This window comes from Perca flavescens, chromosome 7 (assembly GCF_004354835.1).
Source record: "Perca flavescens isolate YP-PL-M2 chromosome 7, PFLA_1.0, whole genome shotgun sequence".
NCBI classification, from domain to species: Eukaryota; Metazoa; Chordata; class Actinopteri; order Perciformes; family Percidae; genus Perca; species Perca flavescens.
Genome location: NC_041337.1, coordinates 6,242,027 through 6,264,517, shown reverse-complemented (window position 1 = coordinate 6,264,517; position 22,491 = coordinate 6,242,027). Strand labels below are relative to the sequence as shown.

The 22,491-nt window shown below is 41.8% G+C and overlaps 2 protein-coding genes across 5 annotated transcripts; one reads left to right on the top strand and one right to left on the bottom strand.

Annotated features, from left to right (window-relative positions):
* Positions 1-735: 735 nt before the first annotated feature.
* nol9 (nucleolar protein 9) lies at positions 736-12,136 on the bottom strand. Of its 3 annotated transcripts, none has more exons than XM_028584141.1 (13): positions 12,053-12,136; positions 9,444-9,968; positions 8,294-8,504; positions 7,963-8,093; positions 7,485-7,620; positions 5,945-6,041; positions 5,713-5,810; positions 4,889-5,056; positions 4,531-4,783; positions 4,298-4,412; positions 3,652-3,826; positions 2,602-2,735; positions 736-2,489 (listed from the first exon to the last, which is right to left on the bottom strand). In XM_028584141.1, the coding sequence occupies exons 2-13, from the start codon at positions 9,909-9,911 to the stop codon at positions 2,370-2,372; spliced, it is 2,106 nt and encodes a 701-aa protein (XP_028439942.1). In that variant the 5' UTR covers positions 9,912-9,968; positions 12,053-12,136; the 3' UTR covers positions 736-2,369. The 3 variants fall into 3 exon arrangements, with proteins under 3 accessions (XP_028439942.1, XP_028439941.1, XP_028439940.1); XM_028584140.1 differs by having other exon boundaries at positions 12,033-12,116; XM_028584139.1 differs by lacking the exon at positions 12,053-12,136 and adding an exon at positions 11,508-11,989.
* Positions 11,892-21,725, top strand: zbtb48 (zinc finger and BTB domain containing 48). 2 transcript variants are annotated; one of them, XM_028584136.1, is made up of 12 exons: positions 11,892-12,096; positions 12,888-13,594; positions 13,926-14,236; positions 15,483-15,588; positions 15,673-15,765; positions 15,872-15,958; positions 16,445-16,599; positions 17,436-17,572; positions 18,397-18,561; positions 18,662-18,750; positions 19,222-19,467; positions 21,510-21,725. In XM_028584136.1, the coding sequence occupies exons 2-12, from the start codon at positions 12,914-12,916 to the stop codon at positions 21,525-21,527; spliced, it is 2,088 nt and encodes a 695-aa protein (XP_028439937.1). In that variant the 5' UTR covers positions 11,892-12,096; positions 12,888-12,913; the 3' UTR covers positions 21,528-21,725. The 2 variants fall into 2 exon arrangements, with proteins under 2 accessions (XP_028439937.1, XP_028439936.1); XM_028584135.1 differs by lacking the exon at positions 21,510-21,725 and having other exon boundaries at positions 11,893-12,096; positions 19,222-19,848.
* Positions 21,726-22,491: the final 766 nt, after the last annotated feature.

Sequence of the window (22,491 nt, the reverse complement as noted above, 5' to 3'; positions counted from 1 at the left end):
GCATAATGTTAAGGAATAGAAATAGCACATGTATTCTGTTTTAGGAAAAACTAAAAATCTGCACAATTGAGAAGCTGGGAAACTCTTGGTATCTTTGCTTCAAAAATCACTTTGTCAAATAATCGACTAATCCTGTTTTTGAACAGCACTGGGGCTGACTATTTGATTTCTATACACGCTTTCTCTTTCCAACTTTGATGCCCGGTAACCACAGGTAAGTTTGACATACTACTAACTACAGAACGCCAGGAGGATCAAATAAATCCAAAGGGTAAAGAAACTACATCTTTCACTAAAAATGTCTGTAGGTTTTGCTTGATTGTTAAGTAATTTAAATGTGTATTCAATGCATTTCACAGTTCATTTTGTTCAGGTTCGTGTAGACTGTGTAGTGGCACCTCTACAGTGGGATTTCTCTTTGGTTTGCAGGACGTCTATGGGAAAACATCTGATCTGACAAAGCCAAAACAATGACGCTGCCAAAATGTGACTGTGTTGTGTTTGTGTGCTCCCACCCTCAATAAAGAGGCGGGGAACAGCGAACAAAGAAAAGCGAGGGGGCAGAGAGGGGATGTTAAAACAGCTCACTTGACAAATTAGCAATTCTTCACTGTGTGAGTGGATGTTTATGACCGATCACTCCTTCAGTTCTCAGTCAGATAATTTAAAAAGGTCTACAGTACATAGTTACAAGTTGTTCAGATGAGGTTTGTAATTTCTTTTGTCTTGAATTGCTTTTAAAACATTATGAAGTTTTTCATTATTAGAAGCTAGTGTGTTAATTTTTATTACTGCCCGGGAGACCTTTTCAAAGACAACAATTAACATTTGCTGTTCAGAGCAAAATCGCAACATACATTTGCTGCCCCCTTGAGGTCCAAAAGGTAGCACCTTGGAACAAAATGGCATCTTTTATATCCCACTAAGGCCTACATAAAAAATAGTAAACGCGTTGCATTTACAAAAAGTTTTTAATGACCTACAAATGCCGGAACATTGCTGTGTCCCTTTAACACAATACCAAATGTACAGCAGTTAATGCAGAATTAGTCAACAGTAAAAATAGACATTTCTGTAAAACCTTTGACTGGTATTAAAGCACAACAATGACAAAAAAAGGGCTTCAGATTCACAGAAAATGTTGTGTGAAAGATGCCTCCTTAACTCTGCCTTCTACACTCTATATGGATCTATGACTATATGACTGAAGTTAATATCAAGATGGGTTTCGCACTTTAAAGCAAGAAAACCACAAGTCTGAACCAAAGTTGTTTCTCATTTAATATCTGGCAGGTTTTTGAATTCTTTTGCAGCTTTGGAATGCATCTATACAAAGAAGAGATGTTAAACAAGAGCTTTAATTGAGTACAAAGTGTGATAATAGACGTTTTCGAAACCAAACAGTTCTGGGGTCTCTCTGAGAGGAAATATCTACAGGGGAACTCCCCCGAGAACTATACACCTTTAAGGGCTTTTGCATTTGCACCACCAATAGAAACACTGAAGTGACGTAAGCCAGCCGGTCCTCCTCTGCCTCACTCCCCTGCAGCTCCATCCCTGGAGCAGGCTAGTTAGCTAGGTAGCTAGCTAGCGTCCGCTCTCCTCCCAGCGAAGTTAGTCTCCTAGCAGCGGGGAGTGAGGAGGAGGGACCGTTAGGCTGGCCACCAGCCTGCTGTTCGGCTCTTTTTACTGTAACCGGTGTAGCATTAAAGTGTGGTGGAATTCCCTAGTTTGTCTAGTTAGCTAACGCTAGCTTGCTAATTGGGTCATGTTTTTAATTCTAAGCTGGTTACAGAAAATGAGCCGAAAAAGTTGACACTCATCTCGCAATAGCAATGTGCTTTCTACACTGTGACAAGAGTGGATGTGGGTGAAGCATTAAGTTGTTGCATTTGACTAATTTAGTGGCTGGCTAGTTAGCTAGCGGTTCAAAATGGCGCTTCCCAGTGCTGCATCGGCTCACATGTTCAACCGATCATTGACGTACACTTGCGTCAGGGCCAACCAATCACTGTACACTCACCTCACTCAAAGTTCCTCTTGTGCTGGGAGAGTACCTACTCTGAGGTAAAAGTCCCTCAAAACAGTGTTTCGAACAAACAAAACAAAAGAAAAGGGGGGGCGGGGGGGGTATTTCTTCCGGTCCGAAAACGCCTATTATTGTCCATGTGACAGAAAACACAGAAACTCCTTCACAGCGCTATCAAATGTATGTAGAAGTCCAGCAATAGGAAGGCAGCCATCTCGTCCTGCAGAATATGCGATACGGCTCAACTTCAGTTCTGTACATTCAAAAGGCCATTGCTGACTGGTTCGGCACGAGACACCAGTCGAGAAGGGTAAGGGGCAATAAACCGACACAGAAAATGTCATTGCATCCCCATTTGACTGGGTCTCATCAGTCCCTTGAAGACTCGCAGCTTTCCTGCACCAGTGAGATCAAAACTGTAGTCCGTAGTGACATAGGGCATCTCTCCTTCAAAGCCCGGCTGAAATTGGACACCATAAGACATTGGTTAAAATAAGTTTTATATGGCTAAGTGAGAAAAATTATGTGTTTGAAGTGTATTGCGTTATGAGAGAACAGAGCAGTCTTCTGACCTGTGATGTGAGGATGCAGGAAGGCAGCGATATCGCTCCCAAGAGGAGACAGTTGACCTTACGGAGGATGGTGGGATCTACAGGGGTCAGCAAAAAGTACAGGCCACGCGCCATGTCGATGCCTCGAAGCACACCTGGAACACATTAGCATGTCCACGCACTGAAATTTGACATTTCAATTCACCAACTAAGAGCCATCACTTTAGCCCTAATGTTCTGTTTGGGGGTCCCTGGAGACCCCCGGGGCCCTCTTTAAACTTGAGATTGTTTTATCGCCTTGATATGTCACGACTTTGCTCATTTAATGAGAATTGCTTAAAAGGTGCCCTGCCAAACGTATTTCATTACTTTGTTGTAATGTCTGAAGTTCTAACATGGACTAACATTTTTGTGGAAAAAATGCCTTGGTTAGCTTGTTTCAAGCCATTCTAGCGTGGTATAGAAAGCCTGCAGGAAGACTCGATTTGTGCCAGTTCTCAATAATATTCAACGAGCTGCTTGACTCTGATTGGCTAACAGCCAAAAAATTGCAATGTGTGCAAGTAAAAAACAGTTGTGTGTGGCAGGGCACTTTTAAAGACATGATTTTAAACTGATGTCTGCTACAGACTAGTTTTGGAGTTTGTTCATCAGAGGTCTAACTGAACACAAACATAAGTAACCCCACTATTTAGGATGAAATACTCAAGAGTTTCTTTGTGAATTCAAAATAAATATGTATTTGTTCATGCATAGCCTATATAAACACACAAAATGTAAAATATTTGCTCATTTGGTAAATTCACAACACTTTATGGTAACGTTTCATGTTATTCATAAAAAATGCTCAGTTTGGCAAAGGAAAGGGTAACACCTTACTATTTCCATACATGCCGACATATGTTCAGAAGCAAAACATGCTTTATATTACATTTTATTAGCAGTGATGTTTGTGGGACCCCAAACAATGAGGAAGTGATGCCAAAGTCAACAAAAAAACAACAACAGTTAAAAGGATCAAACTACATATATATTTGAGCATTCACACAAAAGCTCAGGCAGAATACGTACCGAAGCCCACACATGGGCAGATGGGAGCCTGCGACAGCAGGACTGGGCCCCCCCTGCTTGTCACTTTCTCTCCCAGGCAGCATAGTCCCACCAGACTGGCATTGGCAGCATAAAACATGTGGTTGGGCACTACCTCGCAATGGATCACACCTAAAGATACTGCTGTGTGGGGCACCTATGGGCCAGAGGGAGCATGGTTGGATACTTATTAACACAGTACGTCTTAGTTGATGAATTTGTACACAGACTGAAATGTAAAAAAAAAGGTAATTTGTGGTTTTACAGGGAGTTACAGGCTGGAACCATTTCTTGGCTGGCAGTAGTGACAAGGAAAATGTGCTGGTAGGTGATTTATTTATTATAACTGTGGACAGAGCCTTGCTCAGGCTAGCTGATGTTCCTTACTTCTGGTATTTATCTTAGCTAATCGCCTGCGGGCTCTAGCTTCATATTTAAAGTACAGACTTGAAAGACATAATTTAACCCTCAGCCAGAAAACGCCAGAGAAATACTGTAAAATTAAATCGGCTACAATGAATTCCAAATTCTACTGCACAAGTTTATTTATTTTTTTTTTTAAATCTGGTAACAATTTCCCAAGTGTGACTCCTACCCAGAATACAGCTGTATCGTGACTCGGACGTACCTGGTAGGGGGTGAGGCTGTTCAGCGATCTGATTGGCCCGGGATCCGGAGACTGCAGCTGACTCAGGTAAGCCAGCAATGACAGCTCTCGGTGCTCATTAGTGCGCTGGTGTTTCCTGTCACATAAAAATGCATCCACAAAAAAATAAAAAATAAACTATGAAACAGGGGAAGCTTTTATACACGTTACTGCCAACACAGGATGATGATGATGATGATACGTTGTGTACTTACGCTGTTCCTTGGCGTCCCACTCCTTGAAACTCCGATTGTACAATAAGGTGAGTGTAACTCCGGGGAGGACTGTGGTTCTCCGTGAGCTCGTCCAGAGCGGTCTGGGCAGGCGGGTGCGTCTGGCAGCCGTGTGCCGTCCTCAGAAACTCCGGCGTGAGGGCGGGACACTGGGTGATGCCGCTGTGACCGAGCTGGACCACGTGCGAGACCGGGAAGAAGCGGATCATGTCCACCAGCACCTGGAATCCAAACCCTGCGGACAGAGCACCAAAACAAAGCGCACGGGTTCAGACGCGGTTTGCGGCGAGCACGTTTTAAAGTACTCCGCATTCGGTCATCGAGGGTAGCCGGCGCTGACCTTTGACCCAGCCCATGGTGTTGATAATGACGGGAGTCTCGCGGCTCGGGGAGCGTCTACGCCACAAGGATTTAAGGGACTCCAGGTAGCGTTCTAAGTCCGCCTCGCACGACGAATGACCGTAGTAGATCATGTGCTCTGGTGTGCACTGATGTGTGAAAGGAGGACCTGAAAAATAACTCAACATAAATCTACTAAGCCCATGTTTTTTTTTTTTACAAATAGTAAAGGAATAACAAATGGGAGAAAAAAAAACAGATTAATAAGAAAAAGGAACAGTTGGACATTTTGGGTAACAATGCTTATTTGCTTTTTTGTCTGTACAGTAAATATGGAGCTACAGCCAAGTAACATTTCGGCACATAAACCTGTAATCGTAAAAGGTAAATTCACGTCAGGGCAACGTGGAATCTGTGGAGGCAGAATTCCGTGTGGCCCTGCAATTAGCATTAGAATTTCCCCCAGATCTTCCCCAGATTAAAATAAAAAAAATTAAATTAAAAACATAGAATGTTAACACATGTCCACCACAAGCAAAAAAAAAAAAATAGTCCGCTAATTTTCATTTTGTATCACCGCTGAAAAAACTCTGCACAATGGGCCTGCCAACTAGTGACTTTTATAGGTGCTGGGAGGCAGATTTCGGACAGAGAGCAAGATCTATTTCCCCTGGTTTCTTGGAGAGAAAGCGAAAAAAGCCTTTTACCCTGAAATGTTGAACCATTCCTTTAACACTTATCAATGCCACTAAAAGGATATCGTGAACCATGTGTTTAAATACAGCATTTTAAAGACTTCAGAGTAACAAAACAAAAAAAACTTACCCAGAAGTGGTTCTCTGACAGTCGACAAAGAAAGGCAACCAGCGGGAGTGAACTCTGTTTGACCGAGATCCCCTTCCAAATAATCTACACTAGTAGTGCTGCACGCACGCACACACACACATGCACACATGTTAAAAGGGATGCACTACAATTTCAAATCTAGTAGATAAAATATAAATATATTACAAAATATCAGTTTACATTTAATATATACATACGGATAAGAACTTACTGATTTAGTAAGGTATTGATGAGGCTGCGGATAAACGTCGACTTGCCCACATTCTTGGTACCACACACGAGGATAACTGCACAGCCATCCATGTCCCCTGTCAATGACAGACATGGGTCCAGTAATTTGCCAGGGCAGGATCACATGGGAAGTTTGTTTGTACAGCCATTATCAGACATGGAACACATACCATTGCTGCCATCTGATAATGTTCTGATAATTTTTCATCAGACATATAGGTGTCTGTTATGTAAATGTTTGGTATGGCTTCACTCGGACATGACAGAAACAGCAGCAGGGCGTGGTCCAAAAGTTTAATGATGTGACGGAAGGAGAGTTTTTGTTCTCTCACAGGCTGCATCGATGATGGATTTTAAAGTCTCAATCTCACCTTTTTTTTTTTTTTTTTTTAGGGGGACGGGGGGGAAGCATGACTTTATTAGATAGCAATAGTAGACGGGGAACGAGGGAGAGAGATGCAAACAAAAGTCCCCGGCTGGACTCAAACCGGCGTCATTGCTGTACTGCACAGTAATAGCGTTACCGAAGGCTAGCTCTAGTCTCGCGCTGAAGTCCTGTGATGAAAGTTTAGGTACTTGGATTTTCTCACTCTGTTGCCACAATTCGGGAACAGCACAAACGCAAACCATTTCTTTTCCACAGTAGATCAACACACATTCTTCTTATTCCAAGCTTCTTCCCTTGTGAACACCTCCGATCTTCACTCTTCACACACTGGGCTCCGATCTTCATACTACGGTTTTCCATTGCCTGCAAGACCTGCATTCCCACGGGACTTCAGTGTGAGACTAGAGCTAGCCTTCAGTAACGCTATTAGTGTGCAAGCCACAGGAATCATTTGGACCGTTTCCATGTAGTTACATAGTCACTGATATGGTCATAACCACTACAGTGCTCAATTACCCATTTTTGAGAGAGAAAGAAACGTTCATGTTTTCGTCACAAAGGCATGACCTCCGTGATCGACTCTTCTGGGCTTCTTTTGGTGAAGCGACCGATGGAAAAAGAGGTAGGTGACAGTACAAACTTTGAATTTAAAACGGTTTCTTCACATGTCTGATTTGAAAACGCATGTTGTTGTCACGTAAGGGCCCTGTTCATGTTGCCCAGACATTTTAATTGCATTCTGTGTCTGTTAAAGGGCACAAAGGCACTCTTTAGAACATGCCCCCCACAACTGGGAGCTCTGGCCATTAGCTGCAGCAACTCCAGTTTGCTAGCACCGATTTTGGTCTTTTTTTTTTTTTTTTTTTTTGCATACATCCAGCGATCAAGATTCAGGTAAAAAAAAAAAATATATAAAATCGTCCGGATTTCTCCTTTAACCTCTAAGCCATGACGTTGCCCCATCAATTTGAGATTATGAATTCTGCTGCCTGTTTTGTAATGTCTGGCGAAACGCACACATAAATTGGCAAAATGTTACATTAGTAATTCTAATTGCTCACATGCTTTCTGAAAAATGTAAAAGTGCCATAACATTTACCTAACGAGGTGTGTGTGTCAAAAAGGAGCTTACCTCTACAGGCGCTGACGACCACGTTAAGAGCATCTCTGTAGGTGCTTGACATCTTCAGGCCGTCGACGCCTCTGGCCAGGGGAATCACACCCAAACCATTGAGGGGAGTGTCAAGAACAGCTGACATCAGTTCACTCTGCAAACAAGCGGGGAGGGGGGAGCTCCGGTTATAACATTTCAAAAATGACCCAAACATGACGCGCCCGTACCAAGGCTCAATCCTTACCGCAGCGGCCCAGGGTTCGAGTCTGACCCACTGCCCTTTGCTGCATGTCATTCCTCCTCTCTCTCCCCTTTCCTGTCTTATCAAATAAGAACCAAAAAATGCACAAAAATAACCTAAAAATAAACAATTGCCTACACATTAACCTATACATGAATTCTGCTCCTGTTCTCCCGATTCCACCTCTAGTCCAAATTCAGCGTGCTTTCATTTCTTGCGATTAGGTGAATACTGACGGTAACTCAATCAACTCACCACCGGGGGGCTGAACAATTCACTGCGATCTGTGAAGCTCGACAGAAACCGCGTCAGAGGCGTCTCCATGGGCTCCAGCAGGATGATGGAGGAGTTTGACGTAATCCATTTTAGCAGCTTTTTCCGCGATGCTGCAAAAAAATAAATAAAAAAAAACGCACATTCAAAAGGGGTTAAAGGACAAAGAAAAGTGCAGGCCACGGTACAATATGTTTTTCTAATATGCAGCTCAGTATTGTGTCACCAAATAAAAACTCCTAGCCTAAGATATGCAAAATGAGAACATTCCTCTCTTATAACATGGCAGCATGGCATGCTACTGCGTTTATACCTGCTGACAGGTACTTGCGGAGGATGGGCGCAGCCTCCGATCTGTCATCTCTGGAGTGATCAGAGCTTTCCTGGGCTCTAATGGTCAGTGGACAATGTGAGGCTGGGGAGAAGAGTGGATAGGACTGCTGGCCCTCTTCAATAGTGAACCCCATCACTTCCACCCTACCATACAGACAGGTCAAGAAGCACTTCCCACGGAAACACAGGGTCTGCAGGAGAGTCAGTGTCATTCTCAGTCAAATAAATGGATAAAAAAAATTACAGTAATCAACTCGTAACTTAAAAGGTTCCAGAAAGACTACAATGATGATTTATATTTTTTTTTATCCTGACGCCATGCATTAGGTCTCCTGCACACTGGCTGCGTGGCGTGAGCGTGGCGTTTCTGTTGCGTGTCGGCTGCGTGGCGTTTTCTATGTCTTTGCACACCAGAAACGTGTCGGACGCCGTGCTGCTGCTGCTGCTAGCCTTGTCCAAAATAGGCTACAGAATATTTCAGGTGCAATATTGGAAAAAATCGATAATTATTTATTATAATTTTTTTTTACATGGTACAGGAACCATTCACCATTCACACACATTCATACACTGTGGCCGAGGCTGCCGTACAAGGTGCCACCTGCTCATCAGATACTCATTCACACATATTTACACTCCGATGCGCAGCATCGGGGGCAACTGGGGGTTCAGTGTCTTGCCCAGGGACACTTCGACATGGGACTACAGGGCCAAGGATCGAACCCCCAACCTTCCGATTGGCAGGCAACCGCTCTACCACTGAGCTACAGCCGCCCCCACATTTATGTCAAAGCCTAGAGACTTTCAAGCATCAAAATGTCATTTATTAATATGTATTTGTGTCAAAATGACATATAAACATATTTCCGTATTCCATTTTGCCTGGAAGCGCTTCCATCACGCTTGCGTGTTGCGTGAAAAATAGGCGTTGGTCCTATTTCTAACAGGCAGGCGTTTTTGGCACGCCTGAGACGTGCGTGTCACGCAGGCAGTGTGCAAACTCAAACCTGTTTACATGGGAGGCAAAATAAAAACGGACAAGCCACGCAGCTGACACACTCACGCCACGCAGGGAGCGTGCAGGAGGCCTAATTCAGACGAAACCAAGACCAAAATATCCTGAAGCATACCTGATCCTTCTCCATGACAAGTACTGCATGGTTTTGTCGATCATCTCTCTCTGCGCAGTAATGGAGAGCCTCTCCCTCCAGTCTACTTGGGCTTACATCTTGCTTGTCCCCTGAGGTCTCCAAACCATTCCCATTAATGGACTGGGAATACTCCTTCCAGTCCACCGAGTCATTTGACCCGTTGTCCATTGTAAACGCTGAACTTCCATTAGCCTGAGTGGGAGACTTCTTAAATGCAGGCTGATGGGTGTTTTTCTTGGAGTCGGAGACAGGCTTTGCCTTGCTCTTCAACCTCTTGACGGTGGGCTGTTTCTTCACAGACGCCTGGTGCTCCTTTGCCATCCTGGCAATGACAGGACTGGAGTTAAGCTCTGAGGAACTGATGGGAGGCCGGGACCGTTTGCCCCTCACGTCCTTCCATTTTTGAGATTTAGCGTGGCCCTTAACCTGTGCGGGTTTCACCTTCATGATTCTGAACAGCAGTTATTCATGTGGGAGCCGACGAAAAACAAAAAACGGGGGAGCCTGCGAAGACAGAGGCAAGACAATTAGTATCTGAAAGGCCAGGTGTCTCTGCGAACAACGAATGGCAATAAATTACCATACACTAATTCATTCAGTGATAACCAGTTTTGGAAGAAGTTCTTAAAAAAGTAAAAGGTAGCAATTTCAGTGTAGAAAAAAAAAAAAATAGTCCTGCATTCAAAACTTAAAAGGTCCCATGGCATGAAAATTTCACTTTATGAGTTTTTTTTTTTAACATTAATGTGTTCCCCCAGCCTGCCAATGGTCCCCCAGTGGCTAGAAATGGTGATAGGTGTAAACCGAGCCCTGGGTATCCTGCTCTGCCTTTGAGAAAATGAAAGCTCAGATGGGCTGATCTGGAATCTTCCTCCTCAATAGCTACAGACACAGAAATTGCACAACCTAAGGAAAGCTCATTGTGGGACTGGCTCTAGTGGCTGTAATTCTGCACCAAGGCTGAATTTTGGTTAAGAGACTTCAGATACAGTATTAGGGGACCACTAAGGTCTATATAAAAGCATCCAAAGAGCACTATGTCAGGGGACCTTTAAGCGAAAGTACCGAATCATATTTATATATTGTTGGATTATAATTATTTATGTAGTAATGTGTACATCACTTTAAATACTGCTGCTGAGTGAATTTACTTACAGCGATCAATAATGAATCAAAATGATCAAAACTTGACAAAATAATCAAACGTAATGTGTTCATCACGTCATTGTTACATCTGGTAAATGTGAAGCTAATTTTACTACTTTATATACTGCTGGTTAACTTAATGTTAATCTATAATAATTAGGGGTGCACGATTCAGAAAAAGTCACGATTCAATATAGATTTTTAGGCTCAAGAAATGTCAATTTGATTCAAAAACACGATTCACAGTATGTAAATGTAGTTACTTTTCCCATGTGATTGCATTAGACATACAATTAAAAAAATCGATTTTGAATCAGTAGAGCTTGAATCGCGATACGAATGTGAATCGATTTTTTTTATTTTATTAATAATAATAATAATAATAATGATGATGTATGATGAATATTTAGTATCATTAATTTGAATGTACTAGCTAAGTAGCCTAACCATAGTATTATAAAACATTGTAGTGGGTTAGAAAGTAGAAAGTAGTTTGAAATGGAAATACATAAGTAGAAGTACCCCCAAATTGTTCCTAAGTACAGTACTTATGTTAATGTACTTGGTTACTTCCCACCACTGGCAATACATTTTAAAAACACATTAGCCAATTTGATAGCACTTGAAAGCTAAGCTAACCATGCTTAGACGTAAAACGAGCCAACTGTATATGCTCCTCATAATGTAGCTACGTTAGTTTCTCAAGATGTGAGGCTGAGTAATAAATAAATGAACACGTTTCCACCCTACGAAGAGAAACCAGGTGTCAGACAACAATGCATTTTAAAATAACGTCACTTATCCATCCATGCACCTAACGTTATCATAGCCCTAAAAGAACTGACAGCTATGCTAACTGATAGCTAATATTGTTGCATTCAGATGGAGAAAACTCACCCCCGCTTGTGGAAAACAACAACGCGGAACTGTAGAGATGACGCTTAATTGTGTTATTAAATGGATAGCGTTAATAACTGGTAAAGTGAAGCCAACGAGCTGGCTAACTGTAACCACAGCAGTGCTAACGAGCTAGCGTACATGTGTGAGCCACAAACAGACGCCGCATCTAGATGGTTGACTATGGTTTAACCCGGAGTTTAAATTATTTACGTTTAAGTTATTAAGCAAAACTACTGCTCTTTATTTAGCGTGCTCACACACACAAATAAAAATTAACAAAAAGTACTGTAGCCACATTTAATAATTGTATTTGTAGATATTCTATTGTCACTGGTGGGTATGTTGATGTTTAATAACGGACAACAAAGATTTTTCACGGAGTTCGGTCGCGTAAATAGCGTCACATCCTCTTCCTTTTGCGGTTTTTAGGGGCCTACAAGAAACGAAAACAAGGTGCATGTAGCGGCTTTGCTACATTTTCAACCTATTTACAGTACACCCGGAGCAGGTGCAGCTTCTCACCAATTAAACAGATAAATTAACAGTTTCATCGATGCTGCAGATGTGAGTCTCGAGCAGCTGTCGGGTGCGTATCATGCTAAGGGAGCGTCTTAAAATATGTGCTAGGAAATAAACGTCGAAGTGCGTAGGTAGCTAGGGGTTTGCAATAATTTTACGAAAAAAAACAGTTTCAACCAGTAGAATTATGATAACTCCAGAAAAAATATACTAGAAAGTGTTTAGACTTTTAATAATATAATACATTTAATGTGGTAGCTATCATTGACACACATGCAATTCAGTTAGCTACATTTTGAAGAAGTGGATGACTTAACCTAATGCAAGTGATATCGAGCTTTCCTAAATTTTCAACACTAATTCCAAATGTCAATTTTTCTGATATTCTGTATTTCTGTTATGTTCTCATGTTAAATATGTATAACAACAACGTACAGCATACAATCTCTATAGAGTTGAAATAGGCCTATATCTGCAACTATTTTGATAAATGTTAACCACTTCAGTATTTTTTCCAATAAAAAAAAAAAAGAAATACATTTTGTTTACATATAAGCTTGTCTGAGCATTTTCTGCTTTTCTTTGACATTTTGGGGTTTTGAACTGATGGTAAGCTAAAACAAGGAATTTGAAGATCCCACATTTGGGTTCTGGGAAATTTATAATTTTTCATTATTTTTAGACATTTTATAGACAAATTGATTAATTGAGAGAATAAATGATGAAAAAAACAATCCCAGGTCTATATATGCCGTCAAACCGTTACTATAAACTGTGTATTCAAGGTTACAAATAGTACCTCGGTGCCTGGGAGTGCAAAGAGTTGTGAAATAAATGGTGTATGGGTATCTCTTGCAGCAGCAGCAGACTGCAGTGAAAGCGGAATGATGCCTGCAGCAGAGAGCAACCATGCCCAGCGTGTTCTGTCCTCCCTGAACCAGCAGAGGGCAGTAGGGAGGTTTTGTGATGCAGTGTTGAATGTGGGAGGCGGGGTGGTCTACCTGGCCCATCGCGGCGTCCTCGCCTGTTTCAGTGAACTGTTCCAGCAGCCCAACGAGCCCAAGGAGTTCTTCCTGGAGGAGTGCCCCAGCGACGGCCTGGAGCTGCTCCTGAACTTCGTCTACACCGGGGAGCTGAAGCTGGACCCTGAAAACCTGGACAAGGTGCAGCATGCAGCAACCAGCCTGTGTGTACCAGAGGCACTCACACTCTGTCAGCAGTTCAAGGAAACTTTTAAGCGCAAAAGAGGCCGACCCAGGAAGTCCACATCAGCTACGACCCCTCATTGTTCAGTCAAAGAGGAGAACTTGGTCACAATCGCAAAAGACGAGCCCAGCTTTGACACTGCTCTGACCCATTTTAGCATGGCTGCCACTACCACCACACGCTCTGGCCGTGTAGTGAAGGGCCCCAGGCGACTGGTGACTGATGAAAGCCCCAACACTGATTTAACAGTCCCTGAAAAAGCCGGCAAGAAGGCTCCACTTATTCCCACAGAGAGAGAAAGTGATGAAGATGTTGTTGTGGAGAACCCAAACCCAGATCAGCCGACCGGTGAAAACGAGGTAAATACATGAGTATTATAGTGATTGTACATTTGTTACCACATGCAACTGCAAAGTGCAAATTATGATAGTAATTACAGACGGACAGACAGATTTTATTGACCCCAAACTGGAAAATATGTTTGGAAAATCTGTGAAATTTCTGTGCAACAGCAGCAAATACAAGGCACGCATACAGAATATACAATAAATAATAAATAGAACAAAATACAAGAACACCTACTCAAAAAAATACACAGGAAAGAATGTACAACGTATTTACAAGTGGCAAATAAAGAATGTACATTGTATGTGGTGTTCATTATTACACTTTTCTTGTGCTATATTGCAGATAACAGACTTGCAGGTTGACATTAATGAAAACGGTGTTAGCCAGGCAATTGAGGAAGAAGAAGAGGAAGATGATGTGGGGGATTTGGGGGGGATGACTGAAGAAGACACCGATGAGGAGTACGTGCCCGTTGAAGAGCCCAGTTCCTTGTCCCCGTCCACATCGACGGCACGGAGGCGCAAAGCCCAGAGTACAACCGACGGAAAGGAGAATGGCGAGGCTGTGGAAGAAGACTCCAAGAAGGACTCGGTGAAGTGTCCCAGCTGTGACAAATCCTTCAAGAGCAAATACTACCTCAAAGTCCACAACAGGTATACGGCTGCAGTATTTTTACTTAGAATTACTGTTGAAAGAAGAGCCGGTATATGTGTCTTCAAGTTTAAGTTATCGTTTATCCCAACCTCTCTCAAGCCGCTGATCTCCAATAATAAATCTTAGAACAACAGAGAGAAGAGCCACAAATACACCAGCACCTCGCACATTAATACTTATATTACTTATCCACGTATTTTCTGTGGAAGAAGAATTCAGATCCTTTTCTTAAGTAAAAGTACTAATACCACACTGTAAAAATACTCTGCTACAAGTAAAAGTCCTGCATTGAAAGTGTTACTTAAACCTCCATTGTGTAATTTTTTAAGTTGATTCTTAGCAAAAACCCTTTTTTTTTCACAAATATTCATGTGTAATTACTTCCACCAACTAATCAAAGTATTCTAGTAAGCGCAGAATCTGCCATTCAGAATCATTCACAATACATACTAGCGAGTCGCTCAAATGGCGGCCGGCATGTTAGGCCTCCATCTTTAAAATACATTAGCCAAAGAGGGACATACCTCCGCCTTTCGCGCTTTTACACTCCTTGACACCGTGACGAATGCCAGCCGGGAGATTACTCACCAGGGAAGCGAAGAGAATTAAAACAACAACGCGACAGGCATAGCAACAAGACCAAAGTTAATATTGTGTAAACGATGGAGATACTAAGAGCTAATTTTGGGTTCGGCCACCATAGGAGTTAAAACGCGCTCGGAATAGGAGGGGCTTGAAAGTAAATGTTCAGTTGGTTGTCATCATCATCATTAAAATGTACTTAAAGTATTAAAAGTAAAACTACTCGATGCAGAAAAATCCTCACATTTTAGAAACGTTATATTGTTGGGTAGTGTAAATTAATATCAAACATATTTTTATAAACTACTGTTTTGTATGCGAAAATCCTAATGTGTAAAGGAACTAATAACTAAAGCTGTCAGATGAATGTAGTGGAGTAGAAGTAGAAAGTGGTGTGAAAAGAAAAGACTCAAGTAAAATACAAATACCTCCAATTTGTACTACATGTAAGTAAGTAAATGTACTTAGTTACATTCCACCACTGCCTTCCTTCATGTCCTTCCTCAAGATGTTTTGTTCATCTTTTGTAGATTTCATTCAGTCAATTTTAGAATGCTTTCTCTGTGACATGTTTGTGTTGTGAAGCAACAGATTGAAACATTATGCCCAAAACAAATTTACAATAAAGTGTTTTCTATCAATGTATCTATCTATTATTCATAGGCGGCATACAGGCGAGAGGCCCTTTGGTTGCCTTAAATGTGGGAAGAGGTACTTCAGGAAGGAGAATCTTTTGCTACATGAGATCAGAGACTGTGCTAAAGTACAGGTGAGTAGCTCTAAATCGGTCTTCTGTATCATGTCAGACCCACGAAAGTGTAACATCGGTGTTTGTGCTGTGTTACAATTACAGACGTACACCTGCGTGACGTGCTCCTCGACGTTTAAAGGAAAGGAAGAGCTACGTTTGCACGTCATCTCCCACACAGGAAACATGCCCCACAAGGTACAGCCCAACAAACACAGGACAAACATGGCACACAATTAATCCTATTCAGATTTGAATTGATCTTCATTGACGTGGTGTGTCGTTTTCATTTCTTTCTTTTCAGTGTTCAACGTGTCCTGAACAGTTTATGCACAAGAAAAACTTGACAATTCACATGATGAAGGTCCATGGTTATCCCAAACCACATGCAGTAAGTTCTTCTGAATCTTCTTTCGATGAGACTTAGGGCCCTATTTTAACAGTCTAAGCGCACGGCGTGAAGCAGGTGCGTTTAGGGCATGTCCGAATCCACTTATGCTAGTTTGACGGTGGAAAAAAGGGTCGGTGCGCCGGGCGCATGGTTCAGAAGGCTTGTACTCAGTGTCTTCATTAATTCATAGGTGTGTTTTGGGCGTAACATGCAATAAACCAATCAAATGTCATCTCCCATTCCCTTTAAAAGCCAGGCAGTTTTGGACCTTGGCGCATTGCTATTATGATGGATTTGCACCGTAATATATTTATTTGTAATATTTTGCATGTTTGTGTGCCGCTGCGCGTCCCTGTATGTGTGTGTAACAAGCAGAGTGTGCACGTGCTGTACATAAGCCTAGGTGCATTTTCCTAATTTGCTGTTAAAATTACAATGAAATGCTGCGTTTTGATTCTGTTTCAAACAGCGTTTCACTTTTCTTAGTGTCCCCAGTGCCCCAAAACCTTTTTAACTCGGACGGAGCTGCGTGTGCACGAAGCAGCCAAACACCGAGGCGAGAAGCCGTTTGTGTGCGAGGAGTGTGGCCATCGAGCGTCTAGCCGAAACGGCCTGCAGATGCATATCAAAGCCATTCACAGGTAGAGGTTAAGAGATGGTCTTTTTCCTCTGTTACACAAATTGTTCCATCACAACAGAGCTCAACAGTGAACGCCCACTTTTTTTAACAACTCAGGTTCCAGTCTCCCCCCCGCCTTTCAATATCTCCATTGATGTTTCATTAAATGCTTATGTAAAGAGTTTAAAGTCTGGAGCCAAGCCAGCCAGCTAGGGGATGAACGGGGACCATGAGACATTTGATTCGGCGCAAAAAAAAAAAAAAAAAAACGATCACAGACTTCAATGATAGAAGCTCGCTCTAGCCGCTTGCGGGTGTGGTAAACATTTCCATGGTAACCGCAAGATCCACCAATCCGAGATGTCGCTGTAACGCTTAGGATTGTGTGTTGTGTAGTTTTTCTCCATAAGATTGTGAATAAAAACATGTTTTTCTTAAAACAAGGTTGATTTCATACGGACTTCTAGCTTCTACAGGACCAGAAAACTGTTTACAATCTCGTAGCTCGTGGTCTACCTTAGATGGTTTAGACCACGTTTTTTTCAATAATGTACCCCATTTGAATTGTGTTTTTAAGCCAAGTACCCCCTGACCAGCGATAGATTTACCAAACAGCCATGTAACTGAAAAACATTTAAATGCTAATGAAAAAAAGGCAATAAAAACTTACCCCCATTTGAGAAACACTGGTTTAGACATTATGGCTGATAATCAAAATCCTTATGGAAAAAAATCTATGGGATTTTTAATTCCAGAACCACACTGTTGAGCTCTATAGAGGGACCAAACAACTCCTTAAAAACTGTGGTAGAATTTGTGCAGATTTTTTTGCAGATTTTTTTTTTTTCTGCTTTACAGAAATGAGCGCCCTTTTGTATGTAACTTATGTGGCCATGCATTCTCCCAGAAGAACAACCTAAACATGCATCTGCGTATACACAGCGGTGAGAGGCCGTACCAGTGTCATCTCTGCGGCAAAACCTTCAGGACGCAAGGTAAAGGCCGTCGTCGCCGGTCTGCTGCCGCCTTCATCGCTGCCGCCTTCATCGCTGCCGCCTTCATCGCTGCCAACACAACTCTGTTGAATAGATTAGATCAGACACAGGTCACGGAGGCGCTACCGTGACCCCTAATGCTGCAATTTGAGTACAAAAATGTCACTCTCTCTCTCGTAGCTCAGTCCAATCAGAACACACGGACACAATACGCATATTTTTAGATTCAGTGGGACTTACTGTACATTTCCCGAGGATACCATTATCTTCGATGTCCATCGCAAAATAAAACGTTGCAAATCACACTACAGGCTGTAGGTGGTGCCAGAGGAGCTGGATTTTTTTTTTTTTAAATGACCTACTTCATGTAGTTCTACTGAAACATAGGGTCAGTTTCAGCAAATATGACAGAAAGTTAGTTTTATAAGTCTTACCTACTGCACCTTTAACGGAGAATCCTCACATTTTTCTTCAGTATTTAAGTAATCCAGTGATAGTTGTCCGTACATCCATGGGTGCATTGCAAACATGAATAGGTAATAGTTAAGTCAGCTTATTTTTAATGGTGCCAATTAAGCAGGCTTAAATTGGGGCCCGCGGTGTACCTCACTGAATCCATTATACTTCCCGTTTACGTCCCCCACGGCATTATGTCACTTGTACTTTTAAAAATTTTTTAGAGCATGATTGTATATAACCCAAACACTCTGAGCAGCAGTCGGATCAATTCTCCAACACAATTTCTCGCTCCAATAGATATTATGCGATTACTTTTATATTAAGATATTATATGAATCGCTCTCTTTTTATTTTTTTAATACCAGCCAGTCTAGATAAACACCACCGGACGCACACCGGCGAGCGTCCATTTGGCTGCGACGTTTGCGAGCAGCGCTTCACGGAGAAAGGCGCCCTCGTCCGCCACAAGGCCAGCAAGCACGAGGAGGGCCGCCCCCACTCTTGCCACATATGTGGGAAAACCTTCAAAGGTAAGATGTACCGCGCTGAGTATACTATGTGGCCCGATGAGCATGGAGTTCAGGACTCGCTAATGCCATTCTTCTTCTTCTTGTTTTTTTCCTCCGTCAGCGAGGGAGCAACTTCGCGTTCACCTGCGTCGCCATAAGGGCATGAGGAAGTTTGAGTGTATAGATTGCGGCTACAAGTTCACTCGACAGGTAGGCCCACTGGGAAGGCTGCCTTTAGTTACACTGTAGGTTCATCTGCCGGATTCTTTTTGGATTGATTGATTTAGCTCTATAAATTTGAAAGTTTAATTTAGGCATACATGGGTATCCCTGCATTTGTATTACTGTTAAAGACAATTGGAACATTTCATTTGTAAATCTTATTTACTTTGTTATGTGACTTATTGTCTCTTTTACTTTCTAACCAAACCTAAACTTTTTTAAGGCTTTTTTTTGGTTCATCCGACAGTCTAAAACCCCAAAATGTTAAGTTTCCATTATGGAAACTTAATATTTTGGGGTTTTGGACTGTTGGACAAATGGAAATTCCATTCACAAAGACAAAGAAAAGCACCAAATCATCATATTTGCTGAAAAAGTACAATTATTTGAATTGGCAAAATAGTAGAGGATTCATTTTCTCATTTTGTCCCTCGCATCTCCACACGCTCCATCTTCCAGGCACACCTGCGACGGCACATTCAAATCCACAAACGCACGGAGAACTACAACCCCCGGATGAGGAAACTGAGGAACGTGATAGTGCAGGTCGTGGACATAAGTCCCGGTGAGAACGGAGGGATGAAGGAAGTGGAAGAGCCGCTGGTGGCCGAGGACACATACTACGTCCCGGAGAGTGCCGATGTCCAGGACTCTGACACTGACCCAGAAGCCGACTCGGGGACGGGCCTCGGTTCCAGCTGCACGGTGAGCGGGGTGACCAAGTCGAGCGACGCGGTGATAGAGGTGGTGGTGTCCAACCAGAACCCGGGATATGTGGAGGCGGCCGAGGAGAGTTTCTCTGAGGCGTACGAGTCCACCATGGTTATGGAGGGAATGGTTGGGAATCTATCCCAGAGTAAGACCTGAGGACCGAAAGACCAGCGACTGTGTGCAACCCTGCGCAGAGTTAAAGTTACTGTGAAGACCGCTTCCTTAATGAGAAGGACTTAAAGGGTAACTACCGTTTCTTTAAACCTGGACCCTATCGTCCTACGTTTTTGTGTCTGAGTGCCTGATGGCAACAACAATCTTTGACATTGGTCCAGTATTAAGCAAGATCGCGAAACAAGATACAATGTAAGTTAATAGGGCAATTGTCCAGCTTGTATTCCCCTTCACAAAAGTGCTGTTTTTGCCACCGACAGGCTCAGATTAATATTCTAAGTGTCTGAAACCATTATGGAAAGGATTTCTAAGGAGGTCGACCTTTCTGTTAAAGAGTATTTTAAAACCTAAAAACATCCGTGAAATTGTGTTCGCTAAACCCACCAGACTCCATGTAAATAAACAGTAATTTTAGAATCGGAAAATACACTTCATTCAAAGTGGACAGAAACTAAATAAAACTATAAAAAGCCATTTTGGGTCGTCTTTCCACTTTTCCAACCATCACAACTCTAGTTTTGGTTGAAATAAACACAGTTTACTGATTTACATGTAACTATATGTTGCTTCTATACACGCTTAAATTATTGTTTATTAAATGGAGTCTGGTGGGTTTGGGCTAGCAACTTCAGAGCTGTTTCGGGTTAAACAGAAAGGTCTCAACGAGGTTTTAAAGGTCTATCTCTGAAGGGATCCTTCCCATAATGTTGTCAGACACTTAGAATATTAATCTGAGCCGGTCAGTGGTAAAAACAGCACCTTTAGTGGACCAAACTGATGCCGAACCTTTGCCCTTTAGGGTTACATTGCAGCCCGGTCTATAGCTGCAGCGTTCACGCTTAATACTGGACCAATTTTAAAGATTGTTGTTCCTGTCAGTCACTTACACACAAAAACATAGGAAAATAGAGTCCAGGCTGGGGGGGAAACAAAACAAAACGGTAGATACCCTTTAAATGTGATGGGAGGACCTTTGGCCTTACAGATCCAAAGATGAAACTGTAACATAGTCAGCTGTTAAGTTTCTAGACATGTAAGAGAAGAGCAGCAGGTCATTCTCATAGTGTTAGTAGCTAACAGTAAATGAACTGCATGCTTGTGAAGGCTGCATTTATTTATTATCATTTTTTTCTATTAAGCCTCCTTTTATCGATGTGCCTACTGCAGCTAAACTCTGGAACATCAGTAATAAATTATCCTCCGTGGTGCTTCGTTTTTGTTTCTGAAGGTGTTAAAGGAATAGTCAGACATTTTGGGAAATACTCTTAATGTTCTTTCTGGCAAAGAGTTCGATGAGAATATTGCTACCACTCTCATGTCTGCCTGATGAAAATAAGGCTACAGCCTGACGCCGGTTATCTTAGCCTAGCACAAAGACTGTAACCGGGGGAAACATTATGGAAAAATATTATGGATTACGGAGAGGTGTTTTTGTATGGATGAAACAAAGAAAATATAACCATTAAACATTATGCTGCGATATATTGCAATTTATTACCTTTTTTCTACTTAAAATGATGTCCTCAAAAGGAAAACTTTGTCAACATCTGTTTTATCTAAAATAATATAAATTTCTGTTTGTTCGTTTGACTCAACTGCACCATCTATCCAGTGGACTGAAAAAGCAATTGATTATTCTAGAACCAAAAAATGAAATTCTCATGTGCAATTTATATAATAAAAGATTGATACTTGGGGGGGGGCCTGTATTGATACAGTAGTGTCACGGAAAATATCACAATTCTACTGTATGTTGTATCGAGCAGATACCTTTGATAAATACTTTATTGATTCCTAGGGAAATTTAGGAGAATTTTATTCTAAGTAAAGGCCCCTTGTGAATGTTTTTTTTTTTTTTTTAGGACGAGGGTGATCGATAACGCACAAAGAAGCGCAGCAATGCTCCCGCAAAGGCAGCGAAGAAGAAGACTGCTAGTACGCAATGAAAATGAAGAATGAAAATATATATTAAACAAAAAAAGGCTTTACAAATATTTTACGTGGAAGGAAATGTATTCAACAGTTCATTAGGGCTCAAAGATACACATACTGTTTTTATAAAAATATTTTCACACTCAGCTGCAACTACTGTCCATTGTTTATTAGAACTATATTAGCAACATGCTAACAGCTTTTCAAATGTGACTCTGCAGAATGAACTTGCATGCCTGCAGTTTAGTTTATAGTAACCGCACCGTAAACATTATACAAACACGGTACGTGAGCTTAAGAATATACTGTACCTACAAAACTGATTCAACGTCACAAACTTGTATGAAAACTTAAGAAAACGATGATGCATTGACACCACCATAACAACATTAAAGCTCAAATTGAGGTTCTTTTTTTTTGCACTTCCAGTTACAGGCGACCCATCACCAACATTGACCGACTGTTACTTTTCTTGTCGCAACATGATAGGCAGGGACATCGTAAGCAACCACAGCACAAATAGATCCATAAATAAACATAGAAAACATCCGTAAATACAATCCTAAAAAAGAAATTCTTCATGCACATTCGACTGGTGGTTATAAAAGGCTGTGTAGCCCAGTGTAAGGGTCAGGAGTGACACAAGGAGATGCCTAAATATCACCAGCAATAGAGTATCAACCCGGTACAAGGCAACGTCGCATGCAACCATCCTGAAATCATACTACGATGACAGAAGATTCCTCTGCACACCTTTGAGTACAAGATATTTCAACCCTTCCCTGTGAAGCCATATGTCAGTTTAGTGCTAGATAGCAAATGTGATTGTCATCGTTTTTGGAATGTTAACAGATTATTGCTGTTACTGAACACATATTTGGCTCTCGCTCTGGGCTACACATTGTAAAAAGA